Below are 20,989 nucleotides of genomic sequence, written 5' to 3'. Positions count from 1 at the left end.
TGTTCCCCTCAAGCTGTCGGACACCCCTTCCCTGTCAGCCCAACAGCAGAACCAAGGTGGACCATTCAGCACCTGTGTGTGTGGCTGAGCGCTGTCCCTGGACCAGGGTCAAAGAGGAAAGATTCGGGGCTTTAGTGCCAAGAGCAACCGTCCCAGCAATAGAAGCCCCTGCCTCCCCAGTACCCGTGATACTTTGCAGGAACAGTCTTGAGTGGAACCCGAGCCTCTGACATCCGCCTTGGGAGTCTTCCCACCACGCTCACCAGGGTCCTCCTGGATGAGCGAGACAACAGCAGTTCAGCTGGTCACCCAGTAGTAACTGAGGTCGGGGCCAACACGATGGAGCCAGGGAGCAGGAGCGGCCTCCCCTTCTCCACTCCTGGCGGCTCCAGCCTGCACCCCAGGGCCCCCTAGGAAGGTTCTGCAGGAAGAAAGAATGAAGGCAGAAGCAAGATAGAGAATGAAGGAGGCGTGGATGGATTCAGAAGGCAGGACCGAGGCAGCAGTTAGGCGCCTGCCTCCAAGCCTCCTCCCTCGCCAAGGCCAGGTCAGCTACAGCGGAGGCTCCAGCGTTTCTAAAGGGGAGGATCTGAAGTGGGGCAGGAGAGACGGGTGGGGGGGCGTTGTCTGGAAGCTGCATTTGCCTGGCAAACACTGGGTTAACAAAGCCTTGCGCTGCGGGGATGCTGGCCGCGGAGGGGGAACGGGAGAATGGATCCGAGCGACTGGCTGAATGAATAAGTGAGCGAGTGAGTGACGGTGCGAGCGGACAGCGGAGGGAACTCGGATCAGCCCAGGTGCGGAGCGGCGCGCCCGGCAGGGGTCACTGCGGGCTAGGCAGGCAGGAAGGGGGCGCAGGCGCGGCGGGCGCCGGGGCCCTCCCGCGGGGACGGGGCAGGGAGGGCTGGGGGTGGGGCTAGAGAGAGGGACGCGAGCTGGATCCAAACTTCCGGTGCCTGCAGAGCTCGGAGCGGCGGAGGCACCGGCGGAGGCACCGACCGAGGCTGCACCGGCGGAGGCTGCTGGACGGACGCGCGGGCTGGCGCAGCCATGGTGAAGATCAGCTTCCAGCCCGCCGTGGCCGGCATCAAGGGCAACAAGGCCGACAAGGCGTCGGCGTCGGTCCCGGCGCCGGCCCCGGCCACCGAGATCCTGCTGACGCCTGCAAGGGTGAGGGGCCGGGGCTCAGGCGGGGGGCGGGGGACCCAGGCGCGCCCCGTCGGCCCTGGGGACTGCTCGAGGCGCATCACGGCTCCCGGGCCCGGCGCGGAGCAGTGTCGGGAACTCTCGAATGGTCGCTTATCCCAGACTGAGGAGGGGGCTTGAGTCTCGACCTAAAGCGGCAGCCAAAAGCCGAAGTCCGAAGAGTGGGAGGGGGCCTGGCGTTGGTCTTCAGGTGAGGGAGCGCTCTTCCAAAAGTGGGGGGCCTCTCGCCGCCTGGACCCCAAATAGGGGGATGGGGCTGGTCCGAAGAAGTTCGAGGAATGTTGGTGGGGGGTACGCGTCTGGTTCCAATCAACCGGGAAAGCCGCGAGTCCGGTCCCCAGGTGGGGGATGGGAGGAGGGTTAGACGTAGTTTTTCCAAAGTAGGGCGCTGGGACCTGATTGGCTGGGGAATTGGGGGGGGGTGGTCTGGTACCAAGGAAGAGGGAGGGGCTGTTGATTTCCTCCCAACCTGGGGGCTGCGGGGAACAGAGGATGTGCTGCTGGCCTGCACCGGAATTGACAGACCAGAAAGTGATGAAATGGAAATCAGCCAGAACCGACGGGGCTGCGCCTGTGGACGTCGGGGTTCCGAGGCCGGGCGCCCTCATCCCACCCCACGCCCTGCCGTCTGGGCCTCCCCGCTCCTCTCTCCTCTCTCCCAGTCTGTGGCTGGGCTGTCCCCCGTCCCCGCGGGGAGGGTTCCCAACTGCCCTAGTGCCCTTACATCCTGGGTCCCCGGGCTCTGTGCGCCCCGCCCCCCTGGCTTCCTCCGCCTTCCCTCTGGCCTGGGGGAGAGAAGGCATTTCCGCCCTGGAAAACTGAGCTGCTTGCCTTGTGTCTGGGAAGGGCCCGCAGGGGGCAGAACGCTTGGCGGGCAGGGACAGGGAGGGAGGGACAGCTGGCCTAGCCAGGTTTTATTGTGCCCTGCAAAGGTGTTTACGTGGGCGCCGCCCCCAGCGGTCTTGTGGTGCACCAAGCCCTAGTCCTCCCCGCCTCCCACCCCGCGTGGAGGCAGGACTGAGAAAGTCTTTGTCCGCTGCTTCCCCCCCTCCCTCTGCAGGCATCTGAAGTCTACCCGAACGCCTAGCCCCCTCCCCAGGTTTTGTGGCTCAGATGCAGCCTTGCCTGGGGCATTAAGGGGCCTGCAGAGGATGACCTCGACCCTGGAAGAGGGGGCGCTGGAGACGCCCATCAGAGTTGGGTGTCAGCCTGGGCAGAGACTATAAGTGAGGAATGCCAAGAGAATGAGAACTCCCCTGCCCTTGTATGGGGGGGTCCCTGCAGCAACCAGTGGCCCAGAGCCACAAAGATTCAACAACCGGCTAGGCCAGGTTGAGGGGTTGCTGTGCACCCAATCAGAGCCGGTGCTCGCTTCATCTGAAGCTCAGGTGGGTAGGGGGAGCTCCATATTTGCAGAAGGTGGTTCTGCAGCTTTAAAAGTTTGCAAGGGGCTCTTCAAGCCTCCTTTTCTATGCAAGGGAAGCTGCCCTCCACTCAGCCTGGGGAGGGGCAGGGATGGGGCAGGAGGCAGCATTCTTGCCCATCTCTTTTCCTAGCCACCTCCTCCTGGAGGTATTTGAGAAGGAGGGAGGACCAGGTCAGACAGTGGGAGAGTGTCATTCCGACTCCATCAGAAAGTCCCCCAGATTTTGCAGGAGCGGCACATTCTCCGGCCACAGCCTGCTGATGGCATGGGGTTGGGCAGGGTGACAGAGCCCTGCATCTCGGGGCATAACTGACATCCCAGCTTCTGGGTGCTCCTCAGGCTCTGAAATTGAGCGTCCTTTCTTCCCCCTCACCCAGCATGAAATGGAAATATCAACATCTTCTCCTGCATGCTGTTTGTAATGGCCTTGAGCCTGCTGAGTACCTCCTCCCCCAAAACTTTGTTAGTGGGGCAGGGTCCCCTCCCTCTCTAATTGGCAAGGGAGAGCTTAGGAGTGTGCAATCTGGGGAAAAAATTAAAATCCTGGCACCATTAGGACAGAACGGCGTGTTAGTAAACTTTCACAGCTTCCTGAGGCCCTGGCGTGCTGCAGAGGGACTTCAGGTGTTACAAGTTGGCTCTGCCCATCACCTGCTAGATTTGGAGCCTCGGAGACAGTTCACTTCTGCTGGCCTCCTGTGGCCCCACTTGGCCAACGGGCATATTTCCTTCTCAGCCAGTTTCTGGCAAGGGGCCAGCCCTCCTCTCCTGCCCCCAGCAGTGAGCAGGCAGGAGGCCCATTTCCCAGCTGTAGCTCAGTGCACTGGAAGAGATGGCAGCCAGGAGCTGCTTTTTCAGGGCAGGGCGTGTAGATTTTTTTCCCATACTGTTGGGGATGCCCAGGAAAGCTTATTAAAATGTTTCTTCAGGCTGGCGGTGACCCCAGAACCCTCCTTGGTGTCTCAATTGGACTCTAAAACAAGATTTATTTTATATTTTATCTATTATTATTATTTTTTTTTTTTGAAGCGGAGCCTCTGTCACCCAGGCTGGAGTACAGTGGCATGATCTTGGCTCACTGCAACCTTCACTTCCCAGGTTTAAGTGATTCTCCTGCCTCAGCTTCCCAAGTAGCTGAGACTACAAGCACCTGCCACCATGCCCAGCTAAATTTTGTATTTTTAGTAGAAACAGGGTTTCACTATGTTGGTCAGGCTGGTCTCGAACTCCGGACCTCAGGTGATCCTCCCGCCTCTGCCTCCCAAAGCGCTGGGATTACAGGCGTGAGCCACCAAGCCTAGCCCAAAACAAGATTTAAAAAGTGATCCCTGGGAGGAGCACTCAGTGAGCAGATGATTGTGCGTTGGGGCAGTTCTTGCCCTGTGTCCAGGCCAGGAGTGAGTTCGGAGTGGGGCTGGGTGAGGCGGCTGGAGCGCCCTCTCGGTGGGCACTGCCCCTGCTTCTGAGAAAAAACTGCAACACAAGGAGGATTTTGTCTGCGAACCTGAGGCCGGAAGGAAGTGCCTCAGTGGGCCAGGGAGGGATGGGGGTGGGGGCCAGCTGGGCTTCCAGCTGCCCAGCCTCCCCACAGGGTGTTTTAACCCTTAGATAATGAGGAGCCTGCACTGATGGGCTGCTGGGGCACTGCCAGCTTGGGAAGTAGGCTGGACCAGAATCACCCCCTGGGGCAGCAAGGCACCCCCCTCACAGCGCCAACTGGATCCCTCTTCCCTTTTGGGGACCCACTGGCTGGCCCTGCCCCTCTTAGCCCACCCCTTCTCCCCACACCCTGCCTGTGCCAGCGTTCAAACACGTGCGCACATGTGCACACACACACGAACACACAGATGTGAGCATGTAGAGGCTCACGAGCTGGGGTCTGCAAAGGGAGAGAAACAAGTCAAATGCAATCATCTTCTTACCTCTGTGATTTTCTCCTTGGCATTTGCCTTTGATTAATGGCCCTGTGTCACCCCCTCCCCAGCCTGCATACCTGGGGATCAGATTTCACTTTCCTTGTGTGTCCTGGCCTCAGGCCCTTGGCAGGAGGAGCTGGGTCTCCTGGAGCGGTTGGGGGAGGGTCCGCTGCCAGCCAGGAGGGCGAATCTGGCCAGCCTGGAGCCCTACCCCAGTGTCCACTGACTGTGAGGGCCTGCCCCGAAAGGACCTTATGAAGCGGCTGTTCTGCTCCATCCAGGTCCTTCCCTGTGGCAGCGCGGGGACTTTCAGGACTGTTGTCGATTCCTGAGATTTGGCGTCTGGGCAGGCCCCACGGTGGCTTCTCTGCTTCGCTGGCCGCTTCCCTCTCCATTCCCTCATTTCTGTTCACTTCTCTCAGCAGTCCTTGGATGTTTCAAGACCATCAGCAGATTGCCAGTGAGGATGAGTTTCTCTTAGTGCAGGAAAAAATGGTGAAATCACAGAAGCACAACCTGGCTGCCCGCTCTGTCCCCCACCCCACGCTCTCTCTCAACAGGGCTCCTCCAGCAGTGAGCTCTTGTTCTCTGCAGATACCTTGACTATCAGCGGTGCGAGAGAAGAGGGAATTCTCCTGGCCCAGCCAAGCCGAGAGCACAGCTGCATAGATGCTGCCCACGGGGCCTGCATTCTGGAAGGGAGGACAGGAGGGTGATGGGAACCCCCAACCCTGTTGGCAGAAGGCATCTAAGCTTGTGGACCCCTGGGCTCTGTGTGCTCAGGTGGACAGTGGGTGTTTGCCCACTCCCTCTCCCCCAGCTAGGCTCTGTCTTGAACGCATACAAGACACATATATTCGATGGATTCCCTGGCCTCTGTGGTCTGGAGCCTGGGAAAGAAAGCTGCTGAGGACCAGGAGAGACATGGGGGAGGTGAGATGAGACCTCCAACCCCCATCTTCCCCATTTTCAGCCTTGGCCTCAGGAGTGTGTTTCTGGCTACTGAACCCCTCCAGGCAGGCTGCAATCTGCATAGTTTGATCTGCTTGCAGTTAATTAAGTTAATTTGGACGTTGTTACTGGGGGACCAGAGCTGGGGTGCGCTTCCCTCCAGCTGTGGGGGTCTGCTGAGTTAATGCCACAGTTGGCCGGTTTCCCCCTGAAACCATTTTGGCCCTGGTTTTGGTAATCATAATGAGTGCCACTCTGGGTCTCAGTTTAAGTTGGCAGGGAGAGACCCAGCCTCTCTCCGGTCCCTGGATGTCCGGCTCACATGCCCTTTGCTCAGAGAGCTCTGTTGCCTTGGAAACAGTATGCAATATTTTTCTACTTTCTACATGGGAGCCCCCCAGATGCCTCTCTGTCAGTAACTGCTCCCTGCTGGCAGCAACATTTTTCTGGGTCTCCAGCATGATTGGTGGAGCAGCTGGGGTCTCAGGAAGGCGGGCCACTCAGCCATCTTTCTAGTGAGCTGGGCACCAGGGATCCCGAAGGGCCGGGGCTGTGGGTTGAGCACAGGCTCCCTGATGCCCAGCTGTCCCCAGACAGGTGTAAATAGCCCAAGATCACAGTCTGCTTCGAGGGCCAAAGGGACAGTGAGGGTTCCAGGGCTTTGGAATTTGAGCCTGAGTGGTTTTGGTTTCTTTTGCGTGTATGTGTGTGTGTTTTGAGATGGAATCTCACTCTGTCACCAGGCTGGAGTGCAGTGGCGAGATCTCGGCTCACTGCAACCTCTGCCTTCTGGGTTCAAGCAATTCTCCTGCCTCAGCCTCCAGAGTAGCTGGGACTACAGGCACCTGCCACCACGCTTGACTAATTTTTGTATTTGTAGTAGAGATGGGGTTTCGCCATGTTGGCCAGGCTCATCTTGACCTCCTGACCTCAGGTGATCCACCCACCTTGACCTCCCAACTGCTGGGACCACAGGCGTGAGCCATCGTGCCCGGCTGCCTTGGTGTTGATTGTGTAGCACTGGGCACCATAGGCAGAGGCAGCTCTGGGGAGGGATTTGGGGGTTCTCCCTCTGTATGGGGCTTTATGGAGGAAATGCCTTTGCCTCCACACGGGGACATCGGTGCCTTTCTGTCCACTTCCTGGTAGCCTCTAATCCTGCCTTCCGTGCTTCTCTGCTCATCATGGTGCCTCCGAGGGTTTGGCTTTGCCAGCTGGAGGGGAGCTGGGAGGGTGGCAGGGCGGCTGAGCCTGAGTACGTGCTGGGGGACATCAGCAGGGCCAAGAGAGGGAAGTGCCCATCATCAGCCTAGGTAAGGCGGGGGTCCCCAGCCTTCACAGCGAGGGGTCTCGGCAGGAGCCACGCCCTTCTCAGCCACACCTGCCACTGCTGCTCTTCAGCGGGCTTCTGTGGCCCCACCTTCTCCCTGCTCTGTCTTCTCCAACCTTCCTCTGTGGGGCCTACAAGCCCAGCCCCTCCCACAGGACAGCGAGATGCTGGACCGACCCAGCGGAAAGGCAAGTCCGCCCTTTGCCATAAAGCTAGCAGGCCGGCGGTCAATTTAATTCTGGAGCAGGCCCTCAGGCTCTCCCATGTAGTGCTTTCACTTTTTTTTTTTTAACCTTCTCTGTCTTTCTGGTTGTTAGCGATCTCACAAGCTAGTGTCTCTGGTTTTCCAGAACACAGGAGCAGAAGTCTGGACACAGTGCAGCCTCAACAGCTGTCCACAGAGGCAGCCCTAAAAAGGAAAGGCTCGGCTGATAAAGATCTGCTATTTTTATCTAGCACTTTATCCTTCACAAAGGGCTTTTAGGTTCTTTGTCTCGTTTAATCCCAGCAAAACCCCTGTCACACAGCGTCTGTTCACATTTTGCCTGGGAGACCCAAGAAGGGGGAGGTTGCAGTGCTCCACTGGGGCCGCAGCCCCGCTTGACCCCTAAATACAATCTGAGCCTTAGGGTATGTCGTGCCCTCGGCAGGATTCACAGCTGCTGTGGGCAGCCTGGCCTGTCCCAGGGTCATCCACCTTTCCTTAAGACCTCAGCAGCACCAGAAGGGCAGGAGGTCGTCACTGGCCGCCTGGTTTGCAAGAGCTCCTGGGTGGCTCGATCCCTGGGAGATGCCAGCGAATGTGTCACTGGTCTCTGCTCCCAGGAGTCCATTGGAAAATCAAAGCCATTTAGTCCCCACCCCCTCCAGTCAGCTGCTGTCCCTGAGGGCCCTATGCACCGTGGATGTGCACATCACTTGCTGGTGACCTTGGCTGGTGCCCCTGGCTGCTGAGGGCCCGGTGGGGGGAGGCCCCAGGGCTGCTCATGGGAGGCGGTGAGGGCAGCAGATCGACCTCCCATACCCACCAATCAGGCTCCCTGCGGGCAGACTTGAGTGTCAGGGTGCCGGACGGGCAGGGGCACCCCATGACGAGGATGCTGGGGTTCGGCTGACCTGCTCACAAATGTCCCCAGAGAGGGGAGGGTCCTCCAGATGTTTTCTGTCCTTTTCCTAAGCAGGGCGGGTCAGACCCTCAGCTCCCCAAGGTGCAGGCTCCACACTCCCCTGTGCTCTAAAAGGGTTGGGGGTGAAACCTGAGGAGCGCAGCAGGCCCCCCCAGGCAGGACCCCTGTGCTGTACTGAGAGATAGGGCCTGTCCTGGATCACTTAGGCCAGAACCATGCCCTCCGGGAGGAAGGGAAAAAGGAAATATGTTCCAATCCCAGAATGTCTGGCTGGAAGGGGCCTGAGAGGTCACTTGGTCTGACCTGCTCATTTTGCAGATAGGGAAGCCAAGGCCCAGAGAGTGCTAAGCAGGCAGGCAGTGGCAGAGCCGGAATGAGAAGCTTCAGGCTTTTGGGCTGGATCCCCTCCCCTCCCCTATACCGTGGCCATCCACAGGGACTGACATCAAACTTCACACTTGGCCGTATCTGGACACCACAGAGGAGGGTTAAACTGTGGACATTGGAAGCAGAGACTGGCCTGGGGCTTTTGCAAATATCTCCAAGGGTGAGCAAGGGCCTGGGGGAAGGCAGAGGAGGTCGGGAGGAGAACAGACAGAAAATTGACCATGCTCACCTGCCTGGCTCTCCATCAGTGCTCTGGGTAAAGCAGTTTTGGTGGGGTTTTTTTGAGACGGAATCTCTCTGTTGCCCAAGCTGGAGCAGTGGCATGGTCTCAGCTCACTGCAACCTCCGCTTCCCGGGTTCAAGAGATTCTCCTGCCTCAGCCTCCCAAGTAGCTAGGACTACATGTGTGCGCCACCACGCCCTGCTAATTTTCTGTATTTTTAGTAGAGACAGGATTTCACCATGTTGGCCAGGCTGGTCTCAAACTCCTGATCTTGTGAACCACCCACCTCGGCCTCCCAAGTGCTGGGATTATAGGCGTGAGCCACCGCGCCCGGCTGTAAAGCAGTTTTATTGGATTTTATATTCACACACCTACGTCCACCAGCCCACACACGTGCGACCTGGAGTTGGGTTAGGTTGGCTCCTTGGCAGCCCTGCAGCTATGATCTTGAGCCCAATTCTGGCTCCAGAGCAGGTTTTTCCAGGCTCCTGCTAGCCTGACCTTCCAGACAGCCACCCTTCTCCTAACAGGAGCTCCCTGGCGTGTGGAAGCTTCCAGGCATCATCCTGTAGCTGTTACACCATGTGTAACTGCCTGCTGGACTGTGCTGGTTGGTGCCTGTGGGGGGCAGTGTCCCAGAGATCCCTGGCTGGGGACAAACACTCATGCCCAGACCCTGCGTGGCTTCTGGAGCATCTGCCCCCATCAGTCAGGTGCTCCCCGCATGGCCGCCTTGGTGGAGTCCAGCAGCCTTACACAGCCTGCCCACCTCCGATTGCCCACATTTTAGTCTACCCTCTGCACCTCGGTTTTAGAGCAGAGATGGTCACTCTCCAGCTCAGAAGCCTTCCAGGGCTCCCCATCACCCAAACCAGCGGCTCCCAGCCTGCCTGGTGCATCCTGATTCCTATAGAGATTTCCTTTTTTTTCTTTTTTTTTTTGAGATGGAGTTTCACACTGTCGCCCAGGCTGGAGTGAATGCAATGGCACGATCTCAGCTCACTGCAACCTCTGCCTCCTGGGTTCAAGCAATTCTCCTACCTCAGCCTCCCGAGTAACTGAGATTACAGGCACCCACCACCATGCCCAGCTAATTTTTTGTATCTTTAGTAGAGACGGGGTTTCACCATGTTGGCCAGGTTGGTCTCAAACTCCTGACCTCATGATCTGCCCGCCTCAGCCTCCCAAAGTGCTGGGATTACAGGCGTGGGCCACTGTGCCCAGCCCTCTATAGAGATTTCTAAGTTCCATGAAGTCACCAAGGCCAGGTCGGTGCATCCCCCATCTTATATTTGACAGAATATACTGTGGTCATGGCTGGTGTAAGCGAGGGGACTAGGCTCAGCTAACTCAAAATGCACCTGCTGAACCCCATGAGTCCCTTTCGGTGGCTTCGAGGTGTGTTTCAGTTTCTCTTTGGAGGCATGTCTCAGTTTCTCTTTAGCCGGGAGGAGTCTGGACCACCCTGGCGGGGCCTCCCTTGCCTTGCAGTTGTCATCTCCTTCCTCCCCTTTCCCCCAAGACTCCCTCTGGGCCCAGCCAGCGTTGAAGCCTCACTTAGGGAGGGGGGATTTCCAGGAAGGGGCCCCAGCCCCCGCTGACCCAGCATTGTTATCCACAGGAGGAGCAGCCCCCGCAACCTCGCTCCAAGAGGGGGGGCTCGGTTGGCGGCGTGTGCTACCTGTCGATGGGCATGGTCGTTCTGCTCATGGGCCTGGTGTTCGCCTCCGTCTACATCTACAGATACTTCTTCCTTGCGCAGGTGAGGGGCCGGTCCGGGGGCGGCAAGGCCTGGAGAAGGGTCATATCTAGAGAGGCGTGGAGGGAAGTGTCAGCTGGGGTTGGGGGCAAGGAAGCCCTGGACATGGCCTCAAGTGGGAGTGAGTGCCCGGCCAGCCCACAAGACTGGGGTGCCCCTCCTCCTTGGGGCCTCCTTGGACGCAGGCCAGTCCCACCTTTAGCCCCTTGTCCTGGGGAGCCAAGCAGGAATCCAGGTGACAGCACCAGGCCCGCCCCACAGGGCCTCCCTGGGGAGTTCTCACCGGAACTCAGATCCAGCAGAAACTGGAACTGGAACTGCAATCGCCCTCCAGAGCTCAGACCCTGTGCCTGCAGGTCACGCTTTAAGGCTGAGCTAATTCCACTCAGGCATGGACATTTGGGTCACCAAACGAGAAGGATTGGGGTGGGTAGGGACAGTCTCCACCACCGCCTTCCAGAAGCAGGAGGGTGGCCTTGCTGCCACCTCTCACCCCCGTCCCCAGGGTACCTGGGCACAAAGCTGGGCCAACCCAGCCCTGGAAGGGAGGGAGCGTCGCTGTGTGGCTGGAAATGAAGGTAGGTATATTAAAAGGACAAACCTAAATACAACTCACAGGGAATCTCAGGGTGACAAAAGGCTGAGACTTGCCAGTCATTTATGACCCAAGTGACTTCCCATTCCTAAGCATTTAACTTTGTTTTCCCCCAGTTTGTCCACAATGGAAATTGCTGAAGAGTTTGCATTTGATGTGGCTTTCCCCTTGAAAGCTCAACTCCCACACGCTTGCCAGCTTCCCTTTTTGTCTGCCGCCCGCTCCCACCACGGCGTGCTTCCCCCTTGTTCCAGGGTGGTGTGGGACCCTCCCCCGGGCCTCTTCCTGTTGTGGCCCTACCCTAGGACCTGGTCTAGCACTTCCTGCTCTCTGTTCTGCCCCTGACTCACACCCTTCCCCTCCCACCTCAGTTCCCCGGGTGTGTGACACCTCTGAGCAGCCCCTGGGTCTGTGCCCTGGGACACTATCGGGGTGTCCAGCCACAGTGGATGCAGCCCCAGAGCCTCGCCTTCCTTGGCCTCTCATCCCTGCACAGCCCATAGGAGCCCCTCATGCTGTGATGACTCACCCTCCCTGGAGAATTTGCACTGAATAAAACAGAGACGGTAGAATCCTGCCGATCCCAGGCCAGGCAGGCCCCATTATGTATCTACAGCCCCCTCCAGGAGCACCCCCAGAAGTAAGAGTGGGCAAACTGGCCCACCCAGCTGTTCATCTGATGGGATTGTACCAGGCGCCCGGCCCCCCTTACTGATGGAGTGACTGGACTGGCCCACCAGACACAGTGTCTGTCAGGGTTTCCCCAAGACAAGGGTTGGGGATGTCCAGGAAGGGTAATGGCACTTGACCGAGGCCGGGCGTGGAGGTAACCATGGTGGGGGCATGAGAATCTAATGGTGTCGCCTCCAGCTCCACCTCCCGACCCCAGGCATTGGGCCCCTGTGGCCAGGACAGCAGGTGACAGGAAAGGCAGGTGTGTACAGGCCTAGGTGCCCAACTCTCAGGTTCGTCCCTGAGGACCCCCTGCCAACCCCAGGCTTTTTCTCCAGTGTCTGTACCTCTGTGGAGGGCACAGAGGTGGCTGGGTCCTTCTTCTACTTGTCAACCCCATTTCCCAGTCAAGACTCATGGACTTGGAGGCCAAGAGAGACCTTAGGGCTCATCACGCTTTACAGATGGGGAAACTGCGGCCTAGAGAGGTCTGCTCCCTAGGACCTGGCAGACACAGCTCATCCTCCCTCCCATTTGTGAAGCTGGGCCTCAGCTTATCTCCTCACTGACAGCCCCAGACTCTAACCTGACGCCCTACAGTCTCAGTTTCTCCATCTGTGAAACGGGTCACACAGTCTCCACTCTTCTCGCTTCCCCAGGTTTTTGGGGCATGCAGTGGATGGGTAGGCAGAGAGGGCCTCACAGAGTGCACTGTGTGACCAGCCTCTCTGTCTCTCTGTCCGCCTTGCTCAGCTGGCCCGAGATAACTTCTTCCGCTGCGGTGTGCTGTATGAGGACTCCCTGTCCTCCCAGGCCCGGACTCAGATGGAGCTGGAAGAGGATGTGAAAATCTACCTCAATGAGAACTACGAGCGCATCAATGTGCCCGTGCCCCAGTTTGGTGGCGGTGACCCTGCAGACATCATCCATGATTTCCAGCGGGTGAGGCTGGCCAGGACCTGGGGGTGGGGGGTGGGAGGGGTCCCAGGGACCCAGGGCAAGGGGACAGGTGTGAAAGGAGAGCCCTCGGAGTACAGCAGATGTCTATGGTTAGGCTTACCAGGGTCTTCAAGACGCTGCTTTTCTCCCTTTGGCGACAGTGGTTCTCGCTGAGTGTAAACTAACCGAGGCTGATGTGCTCCTCGGCCTCCTGCCAGCTGCATGCAGGCTGTCATGGCAGGGCTGCTGTTCCCTGTTTCTGTTGACATCGTATTGAGGGGGAGCACATACACCATTGAGTACGCTGCCGGTACAGCTCAGTGGGATCTGCAGCGGGATCTCTGCAGAGTGGGTCTCATACATATTCATATAACCCTCATAGGGCCTGGGATGGGGCATCTCTCGCTGAGGTCCAGGCTGTGCCCAGGCATGGCTGGCCCTCACAGGCTTCAGAAATGCACAGCTGGGATGTTCCCATGTTCCCCAAACCTCAGCTCTGTAAACACGAGAAGCAGCTTTGTAACAACAGAGGCGTTTAGCAAACAGCTGCTATTCTCCTCTGTCATGTGGCACCTTCCACAAACAGGCTAAGAGAAGAGCAGGAAAAGGGAGCGCCCACCCAGGTGTTCTGGAATCTGGGTGCCCTGTTCCTGAAGGCCCAGGGCCTCAGGAAGGCATGGTGGGATCCCTGCCCCTGCTGGGCAAAGCTTCTTGCTGCCCTGCCTGGGTCAGCTGTCACCTCCTGCAGAGACTGACCCGGCCCCTTCTCCTGTCAGGGTCTGACCGCCTACCATGACATCTCCCTGGACAAGTGCTACGTCATCGAGCTCAACACCACCATCGTGCTGCCCCCTCGCAACTTCTGGGAGCTCCTCATGAACGTGAAGGTGCGCAGGGAGTGGAGGGGCTCTCTGCAGCGTCCTGTCCCTCCCTTGTCCCCTGTCTCACAAAGGCTAGGTCTAGGGTACAGGAAGTGCCCATGTCAGGGGTTAGGGGAGCAAGAGACGTTGCTGGCAGCTGGGCCTCGTACCCAGATTGGTTTCACCTCTGCCATAACCCGCTTCTGCATCTCCAGAGTCAGTGCCCCAAGACCAGCTTCCTTAGCGTTCAAGCCCGTACCCTGAGCACAGACTCATGCACACGCCATAGCTCCTGCCAGCACAGGCGCAGGCACTAGGCGCAGGCAGGAAGTCCCTGGCAACATCAGAAGGGCCAGCCCAGGGGCCTCTGGAGGAAGGAAGTGGGCTGGCATTGTGGGCGAGGAGTTGGAGGAGATCCTGAGGGGCTGACTCAGTGCCACGGCCACCTCGCTTTGCAGAGAGGGACCTACCTCCCACAGACGTACATCATCCAGGAGGAGATGGTGGTCACGGAGCACGTCAGTGACAAGGAGGCCCTGGGGTCCTTCATCTACCACCTGTGCAATGGGAAAGACACCTACAGGCTTCGGCGCCGGGCGACGCGGAGGCGTGAGTGGCTGGCTTCACCCACTGTGGCCCTGTCCTGCGCTCCAGACCACAATTATCTTCAGGCAGTGCCTGGCCCCGCTGTCAGAGAGCTCACATAGCAGCAGCAATGACAGCTAGCGTTAGCTGAGCACTTCTACGTGCCTGCAGGGCTGTATGCTCTTTATGACCTTTTAAGAGTATAAGTCATCCTCATCCTCATTACTTTTGCTGCCCATTTGAAAGGTGAGGAAACAGGTACCGAGAGGTTAACCAACACCCCTCAGGTCACACAGCAGGGAGGTGGCAGACATGGGCAGGCTGACTCCAGCTCTCGAGCTCTTCCCGTTTGTCACTGTGCTCTTTGGGTGAATTTGGCCTGCTGTCACTTCCTGCACCTCCAGGGGCTCAGGCTGAGGTTGGTGGTCTTTGTGACTCAGCCAGGATGCAGGCCTTACTGGGGTTTTTCTGTTTCCTCCCAGGGATCAACAAACGTGGGGCCAAGAACTGCAACGCCATCCGCCACTTCGAGAACACCTTCGTGGTAGAGACGCTCATCTGTGGGGTGGTGTGAGGCCCTCTGTCCCCAGCCCCCCTGCCGTCTTCCTCTTCTTCTCTCCAGCCGCTTTCTCCTCCTTCCCACTGCTTAGCTTGTACTTTGGACGTGTATCTGTAGAGGTGACATGTCTCTCTGTTCCTCCCCAACCCTGCCCACCTCCCTGTACCAGAGCTGTGACCTCTCGGGGGCCCCCATCTCTGCTGCTCCCCACCCCAGGTGTGATGGAGGGAGAGGGGACACAACAAAACGGTTTCTGTGTCCCACTGCCTTGAAGCCAGGCCTGCCAAAGCCTGGGCCCACAGCCACACTGGGAGCCCCAGGGGAAAGATGAGTTGGGGGAACTGGGTATGAGAGCCCTGGGAAAGGGATAGGGTTGGGGGACTGGCACAGGCTCCAGAAGTATCTGCACAATTAGAAAAGTTCCCAGAAGCTTTTTCCTTGGAGGGTACACTTCCTTCACTGTCCCTATTGCTAGGCCTGCGGCTTCAGCTGAGGATGGGACGATGTGCCCAGGGACGGACCCACCAGAGCACAAGGGAAGGTGGCTGCCTGGGGGCGTCCCCAGGACCCCCCTCAGTGCCTTCAGCCCACCAGCGGGACTTGGAGTTTGGGGAGTAGGGATGAGTCCGTCAAGCACAATTGTTCTCTGAGTGGAACCAAAGAAGTAAGGAGCTGGGGCCCCCAGCCCTGGCCCGCAGGAGCACAAGTGGGGTCCCCACAGCCAAGGCAGTGGGGTGGGCTGTTAAGGAATGGACAGGCAAGGTCACTGCTCAGTCCTGTCCACAGGCGATGAGCCGTGGGTTCTGCTGAGTAGATGGAGCTCACTGCTTTCTCCCAGCTTGGAGCCATTTTGAAAGCTAACGCGGAGGGAAAGGGAGGGCCACCTGGTACTTGTCCACCCTGCCTCCTCTGTTCTGAAACTCCATCCCCCTCAGCTTGGGGGAATGCACCTTTTTCCTTTTCCTTCTCACTTTTGCATGTTTTTACTGATCATTCAATATGCTAACCATTCTCAGCCCTGAGCCTTGGAGAGGAGGGCTGTGAGCCTTTGGTCAGTCTCTGAGGATGAAACTCTTACATGCTTTGTATATTTTCTCAATTAGATCTCTTTTCAGAAGTGTCTGTAGAACAATAAAAATCTTTTACTTCTGACCTTGACTTGAGCATGGCTGGAGGGGAGGTGGGTCTAGGGGGGTACTCTAGGCAGAGTAAGGAGCTGGGCCTCGGGGGCAGCCTGCAGACCTTGACATCTGGCCTCTAAAGGGCTGGGCTTCCTGGGCTCAGCCATGGAGTGTAGGATATCCCCTTCATAGCACCCCAGTTCCCATGACCACTCTCTGAGCCAGGTAGAGTTCACACTTTCTGGGTGAGGAGGGGAAAGGGCTGGGAGAGCTTAACCACTCACCCAAGGTCATGCTGCTTTAAGTGCCTATAATCTACCCCATAATGGTGTACATGGCAGATGACATAATTATTGCATGTCCTTAAGCACAAGGGCGGTGTCATATTCTCCACGACATCTGGACAGTTTGTAACCATTCCTGGAGGATCTGAAGTGAGGTTTGGTATGATAATCACAGGGTCACATTCTCCAGAGAATTCTGGAAGCAGCAGGAGAGCTGGTCAGAGCCATGGCTAAATGGACCCCAGAGGTGGGACCTGGACCCTGCCTTGGGGACCAGGTTGGGTACCTACCCACTTGGTGCTGTTCAGTCTCAGTACCCAGTGAGGGCCATAAAATACTCAAGTTAGTACAGACACACCTTGTTCTTCAATCCAAAGGCAATCACGCAAAGACATCAGGTCCTTTTTACATTTGCTCATTGAAATGCAATGCAATCACAATTAGAATGCCAACTGGATTTACTTTTTAACTTGATACAATAAATTCTTTGAGGAAAGTAAACATGGAATAGTCAGGTAAATCCTATAAAGGCTAACGAGCAGCCCTCCAGATATAAAGCGTTATACACCACAATAATTAAGGAGTTCGGTGTAGCAAAGGCAGAGCCCAATGCAGCCCAACAGAGGGACCAGATATTGACTTAAATTACATGGAAATTTACTATGGGATTATGGCGGCATTTCCAGTTAGTGGGAGACGTGGGGTTTTTGTTTTTTGAGATGGAGTCTTGCTCTTGTGACCCAGGCTGGAGTGCAGTGGGGCGATCTCAGCTCACTGCAACCTCTGCCTCCCAGATTCAAGCAATTCTCCTGCCTCAGACCCCCTGAGTAGCTGGGACTACAGGCTTACACCACCATGCGCAGCTAATTTTTCTATTTTTAGTAGAGACGGGGTTTCATCATGTCGGCCAGGATGATCTTGATCTCCGTGATCCGCCCACCTTAGCCTCCCAAAGTGCTGGGATTACAGGCGGGAGCCACCGTGCCCTGCCCTTGTGCTTTCTATATCAGCAATTCTGGTGATTGATTATGCGTAAGTTTTGTTTCTTCCATTCAAGCAATTAAAACTTTTCTGTATTTTTCTTGTACCATCTTACTGGGTAGGAGCTCTGGCACCATGGTGATAGCCACAAATCTTGTTTTATTCTGGATTTTAAAGGAAATTCGCCTTGTATATAGTTTAGTTGTAAATATTAGAATATTCAGATCTAAGTTCTCTATTCTTAGTTTTCAAAGTGTTTTTATTGTTAATAAAGGATTGATGTCACGTTATTTTATCAAATGTTTTTTCTGCATCTATTCATATGTTTGCGTATCTGTTAACGTGGCAAATATTACTAAGTGATTTAGCCGTGTATTTCCTTATATCTGTGCTACTGGATTCCATTTGCTAACATTTTGTTTAGGAATTTTAGATAAATGTTTTTTGTAGCACTGGCCTGTAATGGGAGTAAATTAGTTTGACAGTATCAAATTTTAAAGTACAATGTCTTCGACCCAGAAATGTCACTGCTATGAATGTGTCCTATGGATGTACTCCACCAAGTATGCAAAAGTATTTGTACAAGGATATTTATTGTTACAGTAGCAACAAACTGAAGACAAATGTCCTTTAGTTGGAGACTCGATTTTTTTAAAAAGTACAAAATTTTGTTGCCATTACAAAGAATGGGGTAGATCTATTTATGCTGCTGTGTATGGCAAAGCAGGTGGCAAGAGCAAGAGTATTCATTTGTCTCCATCCCATTTGTGAATTTTTTAAGCGATAGCACTATGGATGTGCATATACTATCTCTGGAAGTGCACTCAAAGCCTTGTCAAGCCAGTTCCCTCTAGAGAGCGGGGCTGGCAGGGGGCTGTAGGCCTGTGTCTCTGTTCACACCTTTTTATAATTCATAAGCACGTGCATGTCTTGGTCCCTGTTCACCTGCCCTTGAGCTGGAGCAGGACCTGCTGGCTGCGACGTCTCACCTTCACCTAACTGCACAGAGTCTCAGCCACTTCCCTCCCGCCCTTGAGGACTGTCACCCAGCCTAGAAAGGAGGCCTTGCATTAGGCCTGGGTTTGGCCAGAAGAATAGAGCAGTTGGAAATGTTAAATTGACATAAATAGGAAGCTCTGTAACCTCGTGCAAGTGTTGTCTTGGAAACCAGAGCCTGGGTGGTCTCCATGGAAACCGTGCTCAGCCTTCTGCCTGAAGGAGTTGCCACCCACTGGTGCTGGAGTCTCTTGCTTACCAGGGACCTCAGGGCTCCAATAAATGCTTCGGGAGTGATTATGGAATAGCCCCTGCTCACCATGGCCATGTCAGGTGTGGGGCTCTGGGCATCTCCACCCCTGCGAAAGAAGGAGCCCATTCCTATGGGACGTACCCTCATGGGGAGGCACCACAGCAGACCACCCAAGGCAGGACATGCAGGGCTATGAATGTGCATATACTAGTTCTGGAAATAGTATACTATGCTCAGAGTGAGGGGGGCACCTGTGTCCGGTGGTCACAAGTGAATTTCCTTTGAATCAACTTTAAAGGTGAATTTCCTTTAAAATCAAGAACAATACAAGATTTGTGGCTATCACCATGGTGCCAGAGCGCCTACCCAGTAAGATAAGACACGAAAAATACAAAAAAGTTTTAATTTTTTTTTTTTTTTTTTTTGAGACGGAGTTTCGCTCTTGTTACCCAGGCTGGAGTGCAATGGCACGATCTCGGCTCACTGCAACCTCCGCCTCCTGGGTTCAGGCAATTCTCCTGCCTCAGCCTCCCGAGTAGCAGGGACTACAGGCACACACCACCATGCCCAGCTAATTTTTTGTAGTTTTAGTAGAGATGGGGTTTCACCATGTTGACCAGGATGGTCTCGATCTCTTGACCTTGTGATCCACCCGCCTCGGCCTCCCAAAGTGCTAGGATTACAGGCATGAGCCACCGCGCCCGGCCAAAAGTTTTAATTATTTGAATGAAAAAAACAGAAATAATATAATACACTATGCCCAGAGTGAGAAGGGGGACTTGTGTCCGGAGGTCTGGGGGATCTGGACTCTGCCATTGTCCCCTGGTGCAGCTGCACAGCTGTGAGGGGCTGGCACCGTCTCTGCGCTCCAACTTGCCTTTCTGTAAGATGGGAAGTTTGGACAAAGTCATTCTGAAGGTCTTTTCCAGCTCTAATGACACATGTTTTGCATGTGGCCTGGCAAAACACCGATGGGGTTCAGAGGAGAGAGAGATTAAAGAGTGACTAGTGTGGGCTTCCTGGGAACCATTTGAGCTTTGAAGGTGGGGAGGAGGAAAGTCAGGGAGTGGGCAAAATACAACAGAGAACCGGAAGTTCACCCTCTGAGGGCCAGTGGGCGCAGGGCAGCCTACGATCCTCCAGTGGCCCTGTTCCCTCCGGGGACTGGAAGGGAGACCTTGAGTCTAGGGCCTGGGGCAGCAAGGATTGAGTGGGATGCAGTCCTAGAAGGGTCAGCAGTCACAGCTGCCTACCACGGCATCTCCTTATCCTTGCTGCATGCTGCACCCACTCCAGCTGCCAGAGAATGGAGGTGGAGACGTGGGAGCCGATGAAGGTTGAATGCCAGCCTCCCACCTGTGAGACAAAGGGCCATGTCACTGGAAGTTACGTCGGGCCTGGCCCTGTAGGAGCCAGGGCTCTGCGCCTAACAAGGATTGATGGGAAGGGGAAGACTGGCGCAGTGAGATCTTGGGGTTGGGGTGGGGGATGGGAGGCAGGGGGAGGTGGGGAGGACAGGGAGGGGAGGGAGGGGACTGGAGGGACTTTAGCCAACACTCTTGTCCCACACTTACGGAGTGAGTGCCCACAGTGTTCAAGCAGTATGCCAGCAGCTTTTCATTGGTTAATTTTGTTCATTTCTCGCATTATCTCTGGGGTGAGTATGAATTTCATAGCTACAAACTCAGGTGTCCAAAGTATCTTCATTTTTCTATAATAGCGTGTTTTGTGTAACCATCTAGTTTTCAAATCTCCCTTTGGTCTGGTGGCAGAATGTGTCATCTTGATAATTTCCGGGTAAACTCTCATTACTTCAACTTACCCTTTTCCAAGATATTAATTTTGGGCCTCTCTTCCCCCCAGGGCCCATCATCTGAACGATGGTCCTGTATTTGGAATTTGCCCCTCCGAAAGAGTTTTGATGGGAGACACCAACCCCGAGTATTATGCGGCCATGCACCACATAGCAGCGTTTCAGACAACAATGACTGCATATGCCACAGTGGTCCCATAAAATTATAATGGAGCTAAAAAATTCCTATTGCCTAGTGACGTCATAGCCATTGTAAGGTCGGTATAAACAAACCTATTATGCTACCAGTCATATAAAACCATAGCACAGCTGGTTGCGGTGGCTTATGCCTGTAATCCTAGCAATTTGGGAGGCTGAGGTGGTCGGATCTCCTGAGGTCAGGAGTTCAAGACCAGCCTGACCAACATGGAAAAACCCTGTCTCTATAAAAATTCAAAATTAGCCGGGCGTGGTGGCGCGTACTTGTAATCCCAGCTACTCAGGAGGCTGAGGCAGGAAAATCGCTTGAACCCAGGAGGTGGAAGTGGCTCACCATTGCACTCCAGCCTGGGCAACAAGAGCAAAACTCCTCCGTCAAAACAAAACAAAAGGATAGGACATACAATAATGTATAGGACATAACACTCAATAATAATAAAAACCTATGTGGCTGGTTTACATATTTACTACACTGTTTTTAAATGTTAATAAGAATGTACTCTTTTTACTTATTAGAAAAAAAGTTAACTGTAAACAGACTCAGCAGGTCCTTCAGGAGGTACGCCAGCAGAAGGCACTGTAATCATAGGAGGTGACAGCTCCAAGCACACATTGCCTCTGAAGACCTTCCAGTGGGACGGGATGTGGCAGTTAAGATGGTGATACCGATGGCTCTGACCCTGGGGAGGCCTAGGCTCATGCGTGTCTGGTTTTTAATGAAAAAGTTTAAAAGTAAAAAAATATATAACAAATTTTAAAAATGGGAAAAAAGAGGCTGGGTGTGGTGGCTCATGCCTGTAATCCCAGC

At 55.3% G+C, this 20,989-nt stretch overlaps 1 protein-coding gene across 2 annotated transcripts; it reads left to right on the top strand.

The window, feature by feature from the left end:
- Positions 1 to 842: 842 nt before the first annotated feature.
- Positions 843 to 15,687, top strand: ITM2C (integral membrane protein 2C). 2 transcript variants are annotated; one of them, XM_032277946.1, is made up of 6 exons: positions 843 to 1,170; positions 10,188 to 10,328; positions 12,346 to 12,534; positions 13,308 to 13,418; positions 13,850 to 14,000; positions 14,459 to 15,687. In XM_032277946.1, exons 1-6 carry the CDS (start codon positions 1,051 to 1,053, stop codon positions 14,548 to 14,550), a joined length of 804 nt encoding a protein of 267 aa, XP_032133837.1. In that variant the 5' UTR covers positions 843 to 1,050; the 3' UTR covers positions 14,551 to 15,687. The 2 variants fall into 2 exon arrangements, with proteins under 2 accessions (XP_032133837.1, XP_032133838.1); XM_032277947.1 differs by lacking the exon at positions 10,188 to 10,328 and having other exon boundaries at positions 936 to 1,170.
- The last annotated feature ends 5,302 nt before the right edge of the window (positions 15,688 to 20,989 follow it).

This window comes from Sapajus apella, unplaced genomic scaffold (assembly GCF_009761245.1).
Source record: "Sapajus apella isolate SASKATOON/1434 unplaced genomic scaffold, GSC_monkey_1.0 scaffold10, whole genome shotgun sequence".
Taxonomy (NCBI): Eukaryota; Metazoa; Chordata; class Mammalia; order Primates; family Cebidae; genus Sapajus; species Sapajus apella.
This window is presented reverse-complemented; position numbering and strand designations above follow the sequence as displayed.